This window comes from Apodemus sylvaticus, chromosome 1 (assembly GCF_947179515.1).
Source record: "Apodemus sylvaticus chromosome 1, mApoSyl1.1, whole genome shotgun sequence".
Taxonomy (NCBI): Eukaryota; Metazoa; Chordata; class Mammalia; order Rodentia; family Muridae; genus Apodemus; species Apodemus sylvaticus.
The window spans coordinates 25,015,936-25,033,057 of record NC_067472.1 but is presented as its reverse complement, the minus strand read 5'-3'; the positions used below and the strand labels follow the sequence as shown (position 1 = coordinate 25,033,057).

Genomic DNA, 17,122 nt, shown 5'->3' with positions numbered 1-17,122 from the left:
GAGCCACCCCGCCCCCCAATTGTTGCTTTAGAATTGAGATAAACTTCGCTTCCTTGCTTTATCTTGGGGCCGTTCATCCAAACTTCTCAGTATGAGTAACGGTTTCATTTCTGAGAAGAGGCTTATAAGAAAAACAAAAGCAGATGCGGAAGGTTAAGAGAAGAGACACTATAAAGAAGGCAGGAGGGGGAAGGGGAGAGAAATCTCCCAGGGGAAGGTACGGAAGCAAAAATGCAGAAATTTTCCACGGTAAAATTTGCAAAAGAAAATGCACAATCAGAACAAAACTTCTAAAGATTCGTCTTCAGTGTGTAAGCAATGAAGCTCATCCTGACAAGTCTAGGCTTTAATAAAAAGAGAAGGCAGCAAGACCTCTCGTTTTCAACAGAGGTTCAGTAAAGATGGCGGTGGGCCGAAGCCCCTTCTCTTCCCGCAACCAAAGGCTCTCGCTGCACATTTCCCACAAACCCCTCCGCGCGGCCCCGCTTGCCCAGACTGGCCCGGCCGGAGAGCAGCCACTGCGCACGCGCGAGACGACGTCACGCGCGCTCCCAGGACCCGACAGAGCTGGCAGGAGTGGTCTCGGCAGCTTCCGCCGTCGCGTCGCTCCGGGGCTCGGCGAGCGGGTTCGAGCTGCCTCCGCCGCGGTGGGGCAGCCGGGGCTCACGGAGCCGAGCGGGGGGCGCGCGGCAAGGCGGCCATGGGACTGCGTCGGCTCTGGTGACAGCGGGGAGCGGAGCGGCCCGGGCCCTGAGCGCGTCTCCTGCGGGGGGCCTCGCCCTCCTGCTCGCGGGGCCGGGGCTCCTGCTGCCTTTGCTGGCGCTGCTGCTGGCGGCGGCGGCGGCCCGGATCATGTCTGGCCGCCGCTGCGCCGGCGGGGGCGCGGCCTGCGCGAGCGCGGTGGCCGAGGCCGTAGAGCCGTCCGCCCGCGAGCTGTTCGAGGCTTGCCGCAACGGGGACGTGGAGCGAGTGAAGAGGCTGGTGACGCCTGAGAAGGTGAACAGCCGCGACACGGCCGGCAGGAAGTCCACCCCGCTCCACTTCGCCGCAGGTAAAAGCGGGGCCCCGTGTCGCCTCCTGCACGCCCCACCTGCAGGCTCGGGCTTGCAGGCCGCAGCGCGCGGCGCTGCCCTGTCTCCGACCTTTCCCCGAGAATCTCCCCCTGGCCACCGGCTCTCCTCTCTCGGGGCTCGTGATTAGGGTGGGGTGAACGTGCAGTCGGGAAGTTGTTTTTGAGGTTATGGGTTTTTTGTTTGTTTGTTTGCTTGCTTGTGTGCTGGGAGAGGGGAGCTTTGTTTTGTTTTACTGTATCAACAATACCTGCACCGACTTCCGGTCTTGCTGCCCAGAAGAACCTCTGTACACAAGAAAGGCTTAGTAGACCTTGTGATTTGAAAGAGTAATTATCTCAAAAATGGACCCATCTTTGCAAGTTACATCGACACTCTTAGTAATCCCTTAAATTCAAGCGGCCATCGTAAACTGAAATTTTAATTTGGGAGTTATTTTATTGGCTATTGGCTCATTAGAGTTAATTGGATTAGGTTTCTGGAGAGACTAAAGCCGGATATAGGCAAGTTTGGGAGACCTGAGATCTACTTAGGCTGAGTGTGGGTGGCCTCTGCCGTACTCCCGCAGAAGTTGAGATGGAAAATAGGGTGAGAGACAGGATAGGACAAGCACTTGCGCTGGGATCTAGGATTTTGAGGCTCCTTTTGAGTCATCCTGAGATTTAGTGTAGATAGTTTGGAGTTACTTTTAACCACTGGGTTCTCTTTATGATACCAAAGTGTTAAAGTTTGTTGAGGTATTTGAAACAGCCAGGGATGGGAACCTGTTTATTGATTATTCATGTTAAGGACAGTTTGTAACTATTTAACCTCAGAATCAAAAAAGGTCCTCAAAGCTTGGTAACATTTGGTACAAAGTGCATCAGGATTGTTTAGCAGTTCTTTATAAAAAGAAACATTTTAGTTTCTTGTGTTCCTTTGGGGCAGAAATGATAGACAAAAGAGTATAAAAAAAGATTTTTTTTGTTTTGTTTACAGACATTGATTTTACAGTTCCACCAATTGTAGGTCAGTTTGCTTTGACCTGTCCCTATTTTAAAATGTGTGTGTTGTCAGGAATCATGCTTCCCTAATTGATTGCTGATATGGGAGCAAGGGGGAAGAGTTTGGGAAAACCACAGTTGGGCAGACTAGAAACGCCTATGGGCACTGAGAACTGAGAGCATGAAGCCAAATCTCTGTTATCGTGGTGCCTCTCTTCAGCTAATTTGAATTGTCTTGCTTGACCAAATTAGCCAACCTATTTGGCAAACGGTCACAACCAGCTGCTAGATAATCCAAAGGGGTAATATTACTTAGGTTATGTTCGCTTGATAAAAATAGCCAAGGTCGATCTTAGTTGCCACCTTTCAAGAATTTGATGTATTAGTGAGTTCATGTCTGAAAATAGTATTTTGAGGCGCAGGTTGCCGGTTTATGGTGTGACCTTGTTGCTCCCACACCATCTCACCCTCAGCTCTGCCCCAGCATGCCCCTGTCCCACCTACACTGATGGAATATTTATCAGACCTTGCACATGCTAGACAAGTGCTACCACTGAATGATTGGTAGATTAGACCCCTACCCCCGCCTCAACAAATCAGAGAATATTTTACATTTATTTTATATTGTCCAGATTGAAATGGGAATTTAAATATTTATAGAGAGTAATTCACTCAAAATTCACTTATATTGCCAGTTATAGGTTGTAAAATAAAGAAATTAAGATGCAAAAAGGAAATCATTAAATAATGACTAAAGAGACTGGGGAGATGCTCAGTGGGTAAAGTACTTGCTTGCCTTGCAAACAGGAGGACCTGAGTTGAGATCCCTAGCACCCACATAAAAAGGCAGTTGTATTGATGCATGCCTACAATCCCAGGACTAGGAAGTGGAAGCAGAAGGATCCCTGGGGCTTACTTGAAAAGCCATGAGCCCCAGGGTCAGTGCAATGGCCCTTTCTCAAAAATATGATGGAGGAGAACCTTAGATGAAGATGCCTGATCTGCCACCTATGTGCGTGCACGCGGGAGCACACACACACCCCTAACCTACTATACACATAGGATAATAAAATAATTACTAAAGATTTTATATTAAATCACACTTTTAAAAGGCCTACATTTAAACCCTGCTTTTAAAAAAGAGTTTTAAAAGATGGGCTTGTGAATTTTAAAGTCCAAATTATTAGATTAATGGGGCACTGATGAATTCTTTACTTTTCTGGGTATGGAGTCAGAACCTTGCTTGGCCCTACTAGACCCATGTGTACCTGCTAAGCAACATTCTCAGGCAGTCCTGGGTTGGGTTGGGTTTTTTGTTTGTTTGTTTGTGTTTTTGGGTTTTTTTTTTTAGATTTTTTTTTTATATGAGTACCTTGTAGCTGTCTTCAGACACACCAGAAGAGGGCATCAGATCCCATTACAGATGGTTATGAGCCACCGTGGTTGCTAGGATTTGAACTTAGGACCTCTGGAAGAGCAGTCAGTGTTCTTAACCGCTGAGCCATCTCTCCAGCCCAGCCCTGTTTATTTTTAAGTAAATATGCTCACCAGCATATTTACTTGGTAAGTTGCCATTTGTGATTATGTAAGCATACTTTCGGATCCTCCTCTGTAGGTGGTGGTACTTGCTAATTGCCTGGCCAAGCAGTTACTTGTGTTTGTATTTTATAGGGTTAGAGAAGCAAATTCATTCTTTTGTTTGTTTGTTTGTTTTTTGTTTTTTTAGAGACAGGGTTTCTCTGTATAGTCCTGGCTGTCCTGGAACTCACTCTGTAGACCAGGCTGGCCTCGAACTCAGAAATCCGCCTGCCTCTGCCTCCCAGAGTGCTGGGATTACAGGCGTGCACCACCACCGCCCAGATCATTCTTTTAAAGAAAAAAATTATTAAAAATAGCCAGTTTAGAGATTTAATTAAGGACTTTAGAGGTTTGTCATTAGGAATAAGATGTGTTCATGCTACAAAAAATGAAAAAGGGTTTTGTATTTCTACCCCTGCCAAAAGAGTAAAAAAAAAAAAAAAACTTAATCAGTCATCAGTCCTTATAGGAATTAAGTTTCATTAGTGATAAAGATAATTACACAAATGGGTATTTTTCTTCTGTTAGCCGCCTTTTGTTATTAGACTAGGTTATATACTTCTGATAGATATGATCTTTAAGAAATCTTTCTAAGGAAACAATTACACAGAAAAGATTTCCTTTCCCATCTCTTTTCCCTGCCTCCAACTACACAGATGCAGGATATGAATTGATTCTTTGCTTTTTCATCAAGTTCTTCTTTTAGTGAGACTTGGCCTTTATGTAACCATCTTTAAGAATGCTAGTTACCAGCCGGGCGGTGGTGGCGCACGCCTGTAATCCCAGCACTCTGGGAGGCAGAGGCAGGCGGATTTCTGAGTTCGAGGCCAGCCTGGTCTACAGAGTGAGTTCCAGGACAGCCAGGGCTACAGAGAGAAATGCTGTCTCGAAAAAACCAAATCCAAAAAACCAAAAAAAAAAAAAAAATGCTAGTTACCAGTGACAATAGGAATCATTCTTCTAAAAGTGCGTATTTTAAGTGACAGTAAAGAAGGATACTAAACTAATTTTCCTTATTCTGATTCTTTTACTCTCCAATTTAGAAAGCCTTTTCTTTTTCTTGGGTTTTTTTTTGTTTGTTTGTTTTTGTTTTTTGAGACAGGGTTTCTCTGTGTAGCCCTGGCTCTCCTGGAACTCACTCTGTAGACCAGGCTGGCCTCAAACTCAGAAATCCACCTGCCTCTGCCTCCCAAGTGCTGGGATTAAAGGCGTGCACCACCACCGCCTGGCTTAGAAAGCCTTTTTCTAAAAGCATTTCCTCCAGGTGGGGACTAAGACAGCAGAGGGGCAGCAGTAGAACAAAGTATACATCGTGCCAAGAGGTGATGACAAGAGAAAGCCAGCCCTCACCTCACAGCAGTAAATTTTACTGTCTCCTTGAAAATGTCCTTCTTGGCTTCTTAGTACCATTCTTAGCTTTCTTTCTAATATGGTGGTATATTAAGCAAACATCAACAAACTATTGAACATCTCATCCTCTGAAGGACTCTAGGAAACAAACAATAAACTAAGACATTCACAGTCCTTGTCCCTTATGGAATTAGTATCCAGGAGCCTGATTTTGTAGTTCGTGTTGGTAATCAGCCCTAGGAGGCTAGGTAGGAAGAGATTGAGTTTAAAGCTAGCCAGATGCTGAGACACTGTACAGAGAGAAAGACAAATGATAGAGTATGAGATTAGTAAACTGTGCATTAGTTTACAAATTGTAGTAAATGCCAAAACACTGCTATGAAGAGCAAAGACTCAGTCCCTGCTTTTATAGTGCTTTCATCTTAACAAAGGCCAACCAGTGTTAGGTGATAACAGGTGGGCGAAATGGAGGCTGGTTAGAGGTGGCCTTGTTTGGGTGGTGACTTTTTTTGTTTTGTTTTTTTGGGTTTTTTGGATTTGTTTTTTTTCGAGACAGGATTTCTCTGTATAGCCCTGGCTGTCCTGGAGCTCACTCTGTAGACCAGGCTGGCCTCGAACTCAGAAATCCGCCTGCCTCTGCCTCCCAGAGTGCTGGGATTACAGGCGTGCGCCACCACGGCCCGGCTGGGTTGTGACTTTTAAGGGATGTTATTTTCTTTTGGTTTGGTTTGGTTTTGTAGGTGGTGGTATATTTGGTGTGAGGATTTTGTTGCTGCTGTTAATTGCATAGTCTTGCTAAGAGCAGGCTATCTTTATATTTATAATCCTTCTACCCTGAAGGACAGAGATTACATGTAACACGGCACTGAGATCCAGGACTCTTAATTCTATGAAGTGAAAGAGTCATGAATAAATGTCTTTGTTCATCACTATTTTTCCAGTATTCTAGTTTGCTTCTTGTTGCTATGATAATAAAATACCATGACCAGAAGCAACTTGAGGAGGAAAGGATTTATTTGGCTTCCACTTCTGTATCACAGTCACTCAAGAAGCTATGGTGTGCTGCTTACTAGCTTGCTCTGTGTGGCTCCTTCAGCTAGCTTTCTTATACTACCCAGAACCACCTACCCAATGGACTGGGCCCTCTACCATCAATCAAGAAAATACCCTACAGCTGGGCAGTAGTTCCCAGCACTTGAAAGACAGAAGCCGGCAGATCTCTGAATTCAAGGCAAGCCTGGTCTACAGATCAAGTTCCAGGACATTCAGGGCTACACAGAGAAACCCTGTCTGGAAAATCCAAAGAGAAAGGAAGGAAAAAAATTAAAACAAGAAAATGCCCTCTATACTCCACAAGCCAGTCTGATGAAGGCATTTGATTCCCAGATGTCTCTAGCTTGTGTCAACATGACCAAAAACTAACCAGCTTATGAACTGTTCTTCACAGTGTGTGATGTCTAACAGTTTGATATATTATACCATAGTATTAGAAAAGAGACAAAGAAGAAAATCTACAAAAGAATGTTCCGGTGTGTGCTGCCACATCTGGCTTATGGTATTTGTTTTTTAAAGGCCGTTGAGAATAGAAATAAGAGGGCCATTTCTGAGGGAAACTGTTGAAGGCTGGAAGTTGGGGTGGTTGGAATAGGGCAGTGTCAGTGAAGTGTAGAAAAGTTGAGAACATGTTGAGTTAAAGATGCTTTTGAAGGATTGAGTTGAAACATTCTAGAACTTAGGTAACAAGTCTAGACTGCAGATTCCAATTTAAGGACTGTATATCTAGAAGATATACAGGCCATAGGGATAGATACAATCATTAAAAGGGGGAAAGAAAACTTGAATCTCACAGAATACCAGTATTTAGATATTGGGGAGAGGAGACAACTCCCTGAGATATTAAGGGGTTTTGTGTGTGTTCATTCCTTGTATAGTTGTCTTGCTAAGTGTGTGTCTGTGCAACAAGTGTTCTGCAGAGGGAGTCATCTCCTGGAACTGGGGTTACAGATGGTTGGTTCTAAGCCACCTTGTGGGCTCTGGGAACTGAACCCAGGTCCTCTGAAAGAGCTGCCAGTTCTCTTAACCGCTGAGCCATCTCTCCGGCACCCAGATCGTTAACTCTTTATCACTGTCTCACTAGAGAGCTTTCTCACAGTCATCTGTGACTCCTCTTCCAGTCCCACTCACATTCGCTTTCTCACCACCTCACCCTACTCTCCCCACATCTCACCCATTGGGAAGCTAGACTGGCTCTCTTCTACCTTAGAGTATCCAGAATGTGACACTCATCAATCACAGCAGCTCTCAGGTTATAATACAAGTCATCATAATCTCATCTACTTTACCTAATTAGCCCTCAACACATCAGCCAAAGGAGTATGTCATGTCTTGTAAGTTAACAGCTTAAAACTCTGTAGTGACTCCCATTTTCCACAGTCTTTTTCTTTTTTTTTTTTAAAAGGTCAGACTTGTGTGGTCTTCAAGACTTCACCTGGTATGTTTCTTTGGCCTGGGTTGGGTTGAGTTGGGTTGGGTTGGGTTGGGTTGGGTTTTTCAAAACAAGGTTTCTCTGTGAAGCGTTGGCTGGCCTAGAACTCACTCTGTAGTCCAGGCTGGCCACAAACTCACAGAGCTCCACCTGCCTCTGCCTCCCTAGTGCTAGGTTTCGCCCTGTCATTCACCTGGTGTTTTTATCTGTCCTTCCTTGCTACTCTGCCTCCTGTTATTTTACTTCTGTCTCACTACTGCACCACTGTAATAGTATGTCTGTGTCGTTGTCAACATCTTAGTGGTAGCTACAGAGACAGCCACTTTCTTTTTTAGCACTTTTAAAAAAGATTTATTTATTATATGTAAGTACACTGTAGTTGTCTTCAGACACACCAGAAGAGGGCGTCAGATCTTGTTATGGATGGTTGTGAGCCACCATGTGGTTGCTGGGATTTGAACTCAGGACCTCTGAAGAGTAGCAGTCAGTGCTCTTAACCACTGAGCCATCTTTCCAGCCCGAGACAGCCATGTTTAACGATAGTCTTCTCCCACATACTTTAAGCACTACCAGTCCTGCTCTGTTTTCATTATCCCTTATACTTATTTTTTATGTTTATTCCCTGTACCTATAAAAAAGAAAGTCCTCAAAAGCAGCAATTTGTTGAGCTAGAGAGATGGTTTTGCAGTTAAGAGCACTTGATGTTCTTTGAGAGAAACCATGAGGTGACTCACAACCATCAGTAACTCCAATTGTAGAGATCTAGTGCCCTCCTCCATTTTTCATGGGCTCTTACATGTACATGGTATACATATATATACACACATAAAATATACAAACATATACACATAAAATATATTTTAAGCAGAGATCTAGCTTACTTACTGGTTTATGATATATACCAGAATAGTTGATATTTTCTTATAATTTGTTAAATGTTTAAATGGGACGGGAAGACCAGTATCTTGACTCCTCAGACTCTTTGGACAAAGTATTTCCTGCCTGCCGGTAGGAGTAGTGAGTAGTGAGCTGTTGAATATTGCTGGCATGTCTAGTCAAATACAGTGTCCTTTGGATCTGGGAATGTGGCCATTGTAAGTGGCCTTGTCTAAAGCAACTGTGAGATAGAAGCTAGCTGGATTTGAGAAAAGAGAAGATAAACCTTACCAATGGGTTATACGGGAGCAGAGCTGAGAGCGTGAGTTCAGGAGGAAGACTTTCTGGGCGGAAGAAAAATGGTAGAGATTGAAGGAGGTCAGGGAGAGCCAAGGTCTTGAGAAAGTGAGGAAGGACTTGGTACACTTCCCACAAAGTAAAAGAATATCAGTGTTCTCTGATTAGCTTCATTAATATTCATGTCTGGCTTCATAGCTAGTACTCCAGAAAAACTATCACCAGTTTGGACCAATTTTCTGAGTTTGGGATCCACAGAACCTACTATTTTCTGGGCATTTATCCCATGAGCACTTCCAATTAAGCATTTCCAGAACCAAATCTTAACCTACTGTTTCAGTTAGGGTAATTACTGTGATAAAACACCATGACCAAAAGCAATTTGGGAAGGAAAGGGTTTATTTTGTTTACACTTTCACATTACAGTTGATTACTGAAGAAAGTCAGGACAGAAATTCAAACAGCAGGAATCTGGAGGCAGAAGTGGGTTTACAGGTTTGTGCTTACAGCATCCAGAACCTTGAGCTCAGGCAAGTGGCACTACCTCCAGTGGGCTGGGCCCTTCCACATCAGTCACTGAGAATCTGCCCTACAAGTGCTACAGCCAGATCTTATTGAGGCAGTTCCTCCCTTGAAGTTTCCTCTTTTCAGATGATTCTAGCTTTTGTCAAGGTGACAAAACAGCAACAATGAAACCAACTAACTAGCACATCCCACAAGCCCTGTTGTATTCTGTATCTCAAATCAGATTAGCCAGTGGAATCTATTGACTTTCTCTTCCTTCTTTCTATAGTTATTTATAGTGTTGTGTGCTGTAGTAAAAAGATTGGGAAATTACCCAACTTTTCCAGATCAGGGTGGAACTAGTTAAACTTATTCCAGTAAAGAAAGTGTTTGCTAATGGATGGTAATTTCTAAGTTATTAATCAATTTTAAATAAAAGAAAAAAGAATATACAAATAACATCTCTTAAAAATAATGGTGGGATATAAGTAAAAATATGTGCAAAAAGCAATAATTAAAAGAATATGTGGGAGGCTGGGAAAAGGAATGGGAGGAAAGAGAGCCTCATAGTGTATGAATGCAACTTAGCTTAACCATGTACCTACCCTGTCTTACTGTGGGCCCTCAGCTCACGCCATGTGATTGGGACAGTAGCCATGGCGAATCTTGACTTAGCTATCTCCTGTCTCTGTGGTCTTTCTATTTATTACATACCACCAAAGTGATTGTCCTGAATAAACCTTCAGTACTAGTGATATGCTATAGCAGTATTGTTCAGACTTTCTCAGGTGGCTCAATATTTTCTTTTGAGTTTACGAAAGAGAAAGCTCCTCAGAGTGCCAGCTATGTGCCACTGTTGGGTATTCGACAGTAACCATGGCAAAAGTTACTGGGCTCACAGATAAGATTTCAGCACTAAAGTCTGCTGTCTAAAAAATACAAGTCTGAGCTGGAGAGATGGCTCAGTGGTTAAGAGCACCTCTCTCAGAGGTCTTCCAGCAACCACATGGTGGCTCACAACCATCTTTAATGAGGATCTGGTGCCATCTTCTGGTGTGTCTGAAGACAGCAACAGTGTATTTCACATACATGAAATAGATACATGTAAAAAAAGAAAAGAAAAATATAAGTCTGTAGGACAGATTAAGCACTACCTTGTGAGTCATGTAGGTCTTTTCAAACTGCTCTCTGGTTATTTGGTTGATATGGATCCTGGCTGTCAGGAAGGATTTGCTCTTTTGTCTCTAAAAACAGATGCTTTTGGTTTCTTCTTAAACAACAATGAGTTTTCTTAAAGTTGTCCTTGTTGAGAGAGGAGAAATCTAGCTACAAAGAAAAGACAGACTGTGGCTTAGTTACCTAGCATTTAGGAAGCTCTGGGTTTGATTTTCGGCCTCACACAAACAGGGCATGGTGGTACATTTGGAAGGATCAAGAGGATGAGAAGTTTAAGGTCATATTTGGTTACATAGCCTGGGCTATTAAAACCAAAGGAGTTGGGGGAAGCTAGGGAGATAGATGGCTCAGTGTAGGAGCACTTGCTATGCAAGCATGAGAGAACCAAAGTTTAGATCCCAGTACTCAAGTTTAAAAAGAGAAACAAACAGGCACAGCACTGAGGATGGCTGGGGCTGGCTGATCAGTAGCTTAGCTCCAGTGTCTGGGACAGACCCTGCCTACCTTAGGGAAATAAAAAGAGGAGTGGCAGAGCAGGACATCAGGTGTCCTGAACTCCATGCATGGCATGTGTGTTCTCGCATGCGTGGTGTGTGTACTCGAGAGAGACTTCGGACTGTCTGGGTAGGGGCCGGGGGTGGGGTGGGCTGCTGCTCAAGAAGACACACAATACTTGCAGTATTTTTTGTGGACCCATCTTGTCTACCTTCTCCTACCCCCCACCCTTACCCCCCTCCCCAATAAACAGCTAACCTCAGCACAGTTTCTTTCATTTGTAGTCAGTTTCCTATCAACCTGGAAAGACCATGCCATTCCTTTTATCTACATCCATCTTATTTATTTGTTTGTTTGTTTGTTTATTTTAAAGATGGGGTTTCTCTGTGTAACCCTGGCTGTCCTGGAACTCACTCTGTAGACCAGGCTGGCCTCAACTCAGAAATCCACCTGCCTCTGCTCCCAAGTGCTGGGATTACAGGCGTGCACCACCACCGCCCAGCTATCTACATCCATCTTAAAAGGATCACATACAGACTTGATGATTCGGAGAATATTATAGAGAAATTTTATTATGGAGAGGAGTTTAAGTTTTTCTCCCTGTCTTGACACGCACATACATCACATACAACACACATACTTCCTCACCTGCTTTAACATATGCCCCAAATCCTTTCATTTCACAAATAATTTTTAAGGGTGTTAAATATTAATAGTATGAGGATGATAAGAAATAGTATTTCATTGGCACTAAATCTGCAAAATAGAATAATTCTTACCAGACTTTTTGCTTCATTTGGTTTGAGGGTGTTTGAGCAGACTAGTACCTAGCTAAAGAAGGACCCCTGTGCAAATAGCAAAATAAAGACATCATACATTTCACCTTTGTCTTACCATATAAACAAGTACAGGCTGTAAACTGGTATTTCTTTATTGTGCATCATGGTCTCTTGCTGGGGAGCAGAAAGGTGTTCTACAAGACTTAAATCTGTCACTGCTTTATTAGGTGTTCTTTTACATACTTGTTACATACGTGAAGTGAAGTGTCTGAAAATGTGTTCATATTAAATATGCAGAACTTGGTCTTTACAATTAGAAATGTCTCGTAGTTTGGAATCATTTGGGGTTTGAGGTTTTGGCCCCCTTTGTAAGTTTTTCTGATGTTAATAGCAGCCACAACTAAGAACCTAACACTAAGCTACTTAGAGAGACCTTTGGCTGAAACATTACGTACGGTTAGTTGTATATATTTCAGGTCACCCTTTCAGCAGTTCTTGAATTGTTAAGCTTATTAAAACATTTTAGCATGGCTTGTCATTTTTCTTGGAAAATTTGTTTTCTTATAGGTTTTGGACGGAAGGATGTGGTTGAATATCTGCTTCAAAATGGCGCAGATGTGCAAGCACGTGATGATGGGGGTCTTATTCCTCTTCATAACGCATGCTCTTTTGGTCATGCTGAAGTAGTCAATCTTCTTTTGCAACATGGTGCAGACCCAAATGCACGGGATAATTGGAATTATACTCCTCTTCATGAAGCTGCAATTAAAGGAAAAATTGATGTTTGCATTGGTAAGTCTTTATTTCTTTTTAAGAATTTTCTAGAAATTTTAACTATTCTGAATCTAGATTAAGGTGTTAGTGTCATTTTTCTACCAGGCTGAACTTACATTTAAGTCTGTTTATGATTTATTATAGCCTTTTCCCCCAGCCCTCAATCTAACCATTTATTGAGTGTCTGTCTGTTTTTAAAATCTTAAAATTCTGAGAAATAGGAGGAAAAAAATCAGTCTCTAGAAACCTGTAAGCCCAATAAGCCCTTTCTTCTGAAGACCAAGTTTCTTTTGGTCATGGTTTTATCCCAGTAACAAAAACCTAATTAGAATAGTTAGCCAGATTCAGGCCACAAGGCTCAACTTTCTGGGATCTTTGTACTGGAGAAAAGTTAGGGAAACAGGAAGGGACTTTGTGAAGAACTCCAGTTGTGCTTTGAAGGTCTTGTTACTAATAGGAATATATAAGTGGCCCAGACCCGCCTTGATCTTGCCATTCTTCTGCCTCAAACTTCCAAAGAAGCTGAAGTTACAGGCCTGAATGACCACACCAAGCTTAGAACAGTGCTGATATGGATTAGGTAGGCAGATAGGTCAGGAAGACTGGTGAGAAGAGGACAATGACCTGGGTAAGACAACCAATAAAGAAGCATTTGGTTGAAGACTTAGGAGTCACTTAGAGCACAAGGACCTAGCAAGTGAGATGAGATTTGTTTCAGCAGGTCGGCCACTGGCAGAGAATTATGTGAGAAAGCACTTGGAGAAGTTTTATTTACTTGGTGATTACTTTTCCTGAGCCCAACAGAACTGGGTTTTGAGGTCATAACGTTAGCATCATTTTATTTTTCATGATGCAAAACAGGAATACTTGAAATCCTTAGTAGCTAGAAAGCCTTGTTTGAGCACAATCAACAATCCGGTAGCTCTGTGCAGCAGCACTTTGCTCCCCAAGTGCCCATTCATTTCATCAGTCACCAGCTTCGTCTAAGCTAGGTCATCTACAGAGGTGGAAACAGGGTGGCGTCATCGCCTCTATCCGGCTCTGCTTGGTTCTCGTTACTGAGGCCAGCCACTGTCTGCTCTTGGAGCCACTGCCCTGGTACCTCAGTCTCAGACTTAGACATTTTTAGCTTTAATTTAGCTTTAATTTTGTAATGCATAGTTTCCAAATATAATTTATAGAGCTATAGAGTCCATTATAGTAGCTGAGGACTTATAGTGTAACTGATTCAAATTGAGGTATGCTATAAGAAGAAAAATACATCATGTATTCAAAGTCTTAGTACAAAAATTTGTCAAATGTTTCAATTTTTATGCTGATTATAATGAAGATACTGAAGATTTTTGGCTGTATTGAGTTAATCATGTTAAAGTCTTTAGTATAGCTAATAGAAAGTTTAAAGTTAGTGTTCACATTTCTCGAGTTACAGAGTAGCAAGAAATACAAATTAACCTTATCAAGGAGCAGGGGTGAAGATGGGGGTGGGTAGATAACAGTTTAGTGGTGGAGTGCTGCCCAGCACATGAGGGAGCCAGGGTTCAGTCGTGTGTGTGTGTGTGTGTGTGTGTGTGTGTGTGTGTGTGTGTGTGTGTGTGTGTAATGGAGGAATTCCTGATAGCTTCCACCTTTATAAATAGAAGTCTTGGCATATCTTTATATATAGGTAACGGTAGAATATGCTAACATGAGGTTCCTATATAGTGTTTGTAGCTGAATGTGTTAGTGCCTTTGATGCCAGAACTCGGGCTGCAAAGGCAGACAGATCTCTAAGACAGAGGCCAGCCAAGGCGTGAAACTATACCCTGAAAAAAGGAGTTGGTATTTGAACTCAAAATTCAATGTAATTAGCCTTAAAAAGAAAGCCTCAGCTGACAGTTATATCCCTCTGTTCAGATATTTCTGAAAAAAAATTATGTTGGTAAAGAATATTTTACACTAAACTTGGTTAAAATGTGTACACCAAGTGTACTTGGTTTTACACTAAAGTTAGCTACTTGATACTAACTACTGTACCTTGAAGTGTATGGTGCCAGTAATGGCCAGCTCTGAGCTTTTCCTTCTGTTGGTTAATTCAGTTCATTTTTTTAACAAGTAGAAAGGCAACTAATGGCCTTGAGGGATCAGCTGGAAGAATGACATAGCTGTCCAATTTTCTTTTTTTGATTAAAAAAAAAAAAAACAAAGAACAACTTCAGTTTTTCTATGTAGCCTGGAGTGCCTGGCACTCACTATGTAAACTAGGCTGGTTTCTCACTCCCAGAGACCTGACCTAGCTGACTGTCTCCCAAGTGCTGGCATTGAAGGTGTATGCCACCCACCACAGTCAGCAACCTTTTTTTTTTTTTTTTTTTTGCTTCTGTGCATGCACAGAATGCATGCTTATATTCACATATGTTCTAAATCCAATACCTCTCTGCCTGGTGTGTATAGCATTAGGCATTTCATGATAGAAGAGTCTTTCTAGTGTAGATAGGGTTCCTAGAAATTAGAAAAGCTTTTGAGCCAGTTTTCCCTTTTCCCCGTGCATACTTCTTACCATCCTTCATCACCTGTCACCAGCAATATAAACAGTCAAGAGCAACCGTCTGTTGAACGGAGAAAGTTTACCATGCTTCTCCCCCCCCCCCCCCCCAAGACAGGGTTTCTCTGTATAGCCCTGGCTGTCCTGGAACTCACTCTGTAGACCAGGCTGGCCTCGAACTCAGAAATCCGCCTGCCTCTGCCTCCCAGAGTGCTGGGATTACAGGCGTGCGCCACCACCGCCTGGCTATTCAATTTTTTTTTTATTCGATATAATTTATTTACATTTCAAATGATTTCCCCTTTTCTAGCATTTTTTTTATTCGATATAATTTATTTACATTTCAAATGTATTCATTTTTTTTTAACTTTCATTTTTCAAGACAGGTTTTCTCTGTGTTACTTTAGCTATTGGTTGATAGCTAAGTCCCTGGGAGCTCTGGGGGGGTCTGCTTGGTTGATATTGTTGTTCTTCCTATGGGGTTGCAAACCTCTTCAGCTTCTTCTGTCCTTTCTCTAACTCCTCCACCCCACACTCAGTCCAATGTTTGGCTGAAAGCATCTGACTCTGTATTCATTAGGCTCTGGCAGAGCTTCTCAGGAGACAGCTATATCAGGCTGGATTGCCCAGCGGTTAAGAGCAGCACTGACTGCTCTTCCAAAGGTCCTGAGTTCAAATCCCAGCAATCACATGGTGGCTAACAACCATTCCTAATGAGATCTGATGCCCTCTTCTGTTGTGTCTGAAGACAGCTGCAGTGTACTTACATATAATAAATAAATAGATCTTTAGGCTGGAAAGAACGGGGCTGGAGTGAGCAGAGGTCCTGAGTTCAATTCCCAGCAACCACATGATGGGTCACAATCATCTGTGCAGCTACAGTGTACTCATATATATATATATACATATAAAATAATTCTTAAGGAGGGGAACAAAATACTCATGGGAGCAAATATGGAGACAAAGTGCAGAGCAGAGACTGAAGGAAAGACCATCCAGAGACTGTCCCATCTGGGGATTCATCCCATATACAGTCACCAAACTCTGACACTACTGTGGATGCTGAGAAATGCCTGCTGAGGGCTGGAGAGATGGCTCAGTGGTTAAGAGCACTGACTGCTTTTCCAAAGGTCCTGAGTACAAATCCCAGCAACCACATGGTGGCTCACAGCCATCTGTAATGAGATCTGACGCCCTCTTCTGGGGAGACAGCTACAGTGTACTTACATATAATAAATAATAAATCTTAAAAAAAAAAAAAAAAAAGGAGCCTGATATAGCTGTCTCCTGTGAAGCTCTGCCAGAGCCTTATCAGTGAGTATATACCATGTGTGTTCTTTTGTGATTGGGTTACCTCACCCAGGATAGTATTTTCTAGGCCCATCCATTTGCCTAAGAATTTCATGAATTCATTGTTTTCAACAGCTGAGTAGTACTGCACCTAAAAAATATTCAATATCCTTAATCATTAGGGAAATGCAAATCAAAACAACCCTGAGATTCCACCTCACACCAGTCAGAATGGCTAAGATCAAAACCTCAAGAGACAGCAAATGCTGGCAAGGATGTGTGGAGAAAGAGGAACACTCCTCCACTGTTGGTGGGATTGCAAGCTGGTACAACCACTCTGGAACTCAATCTGGCAGTTCCTCAGAAAATTGGACATAGTATTACCTGAGTACCCAGCTATACCACTCCTGGGCATATACCCAGAAGATATTCCAACATGTAATAAGGACATATGTTCTACTATGTTCACAGCAGCCTTATTTATAATAGCCAGAAGCTGGAAAGAAACCAGATGTCCCTCAACAGAGGAATTAATACAGAAACTGTGGTACATTTACATAAGAAACTGATTTATTAACTCAGATTGCCATGATCACTGTTTTAAAAAATAGTGCTGATGTTTTCTTGTAGTGCTTTTACAGCATGGAGCTGAGCCAACCATCCGAAATACAGATGGAAGGACAGCATTGGATTTAGCAGACCCATCCGCCAAAGCTGTTCTGACTGGTAAGTCTGTGTGCTCTTTGGTTATGCTGCCAGGAAGAATGAAAATACCTAGATAGACTAGATAGACAGACTGCCTCTTGGAGTTAATGACCTCAAATAGAATTTTTAAACAGTTGTCTGTTCACTTAGTATTTTGCTATCTCTCAACAGTTGAATTTGAATCTTGCCTAAAAAAGATAAAACTTGGTGCTGGAAAGATGGCTCAGTGGTTAAGAGCA

General features: G+C 42.5%; 1 protein-coding gene across 2 annotated transcripts in view; it reads left to right on the top strand.

Moving 5' to 3' along the window:
* The first annotated feature begins 535 nt into the window (after positions 1–535).
* Positions 536–17,122, top strand: part of Tnks2 (tankyrase 2) — a 57,412-nt gene continuing 40,825 nt past the window's right edge. Inside the window, exons 1-3 of one of the 2 annotated variants that reach the window (XM_052186713.1) lie at positions 536–1,051; positions 12,161–12,385; positions 16,809–16,904. In XM_052186713.1, the coding sequence (XP_052042673.1) occupies positions 853–1,051; positions 12,161–12,385; positions 16,809–16,904 (520 nt within the window). In that variant the 5' untranslated portion in view covers positions 536–852. The remainder of the gene's footprint in view (positions 1,052–12,160; positions 12,386–16,808; positions 16,905–17,122) is intronic. The other variant, XM_052186718.1, reaches the window with a different exon arrangement.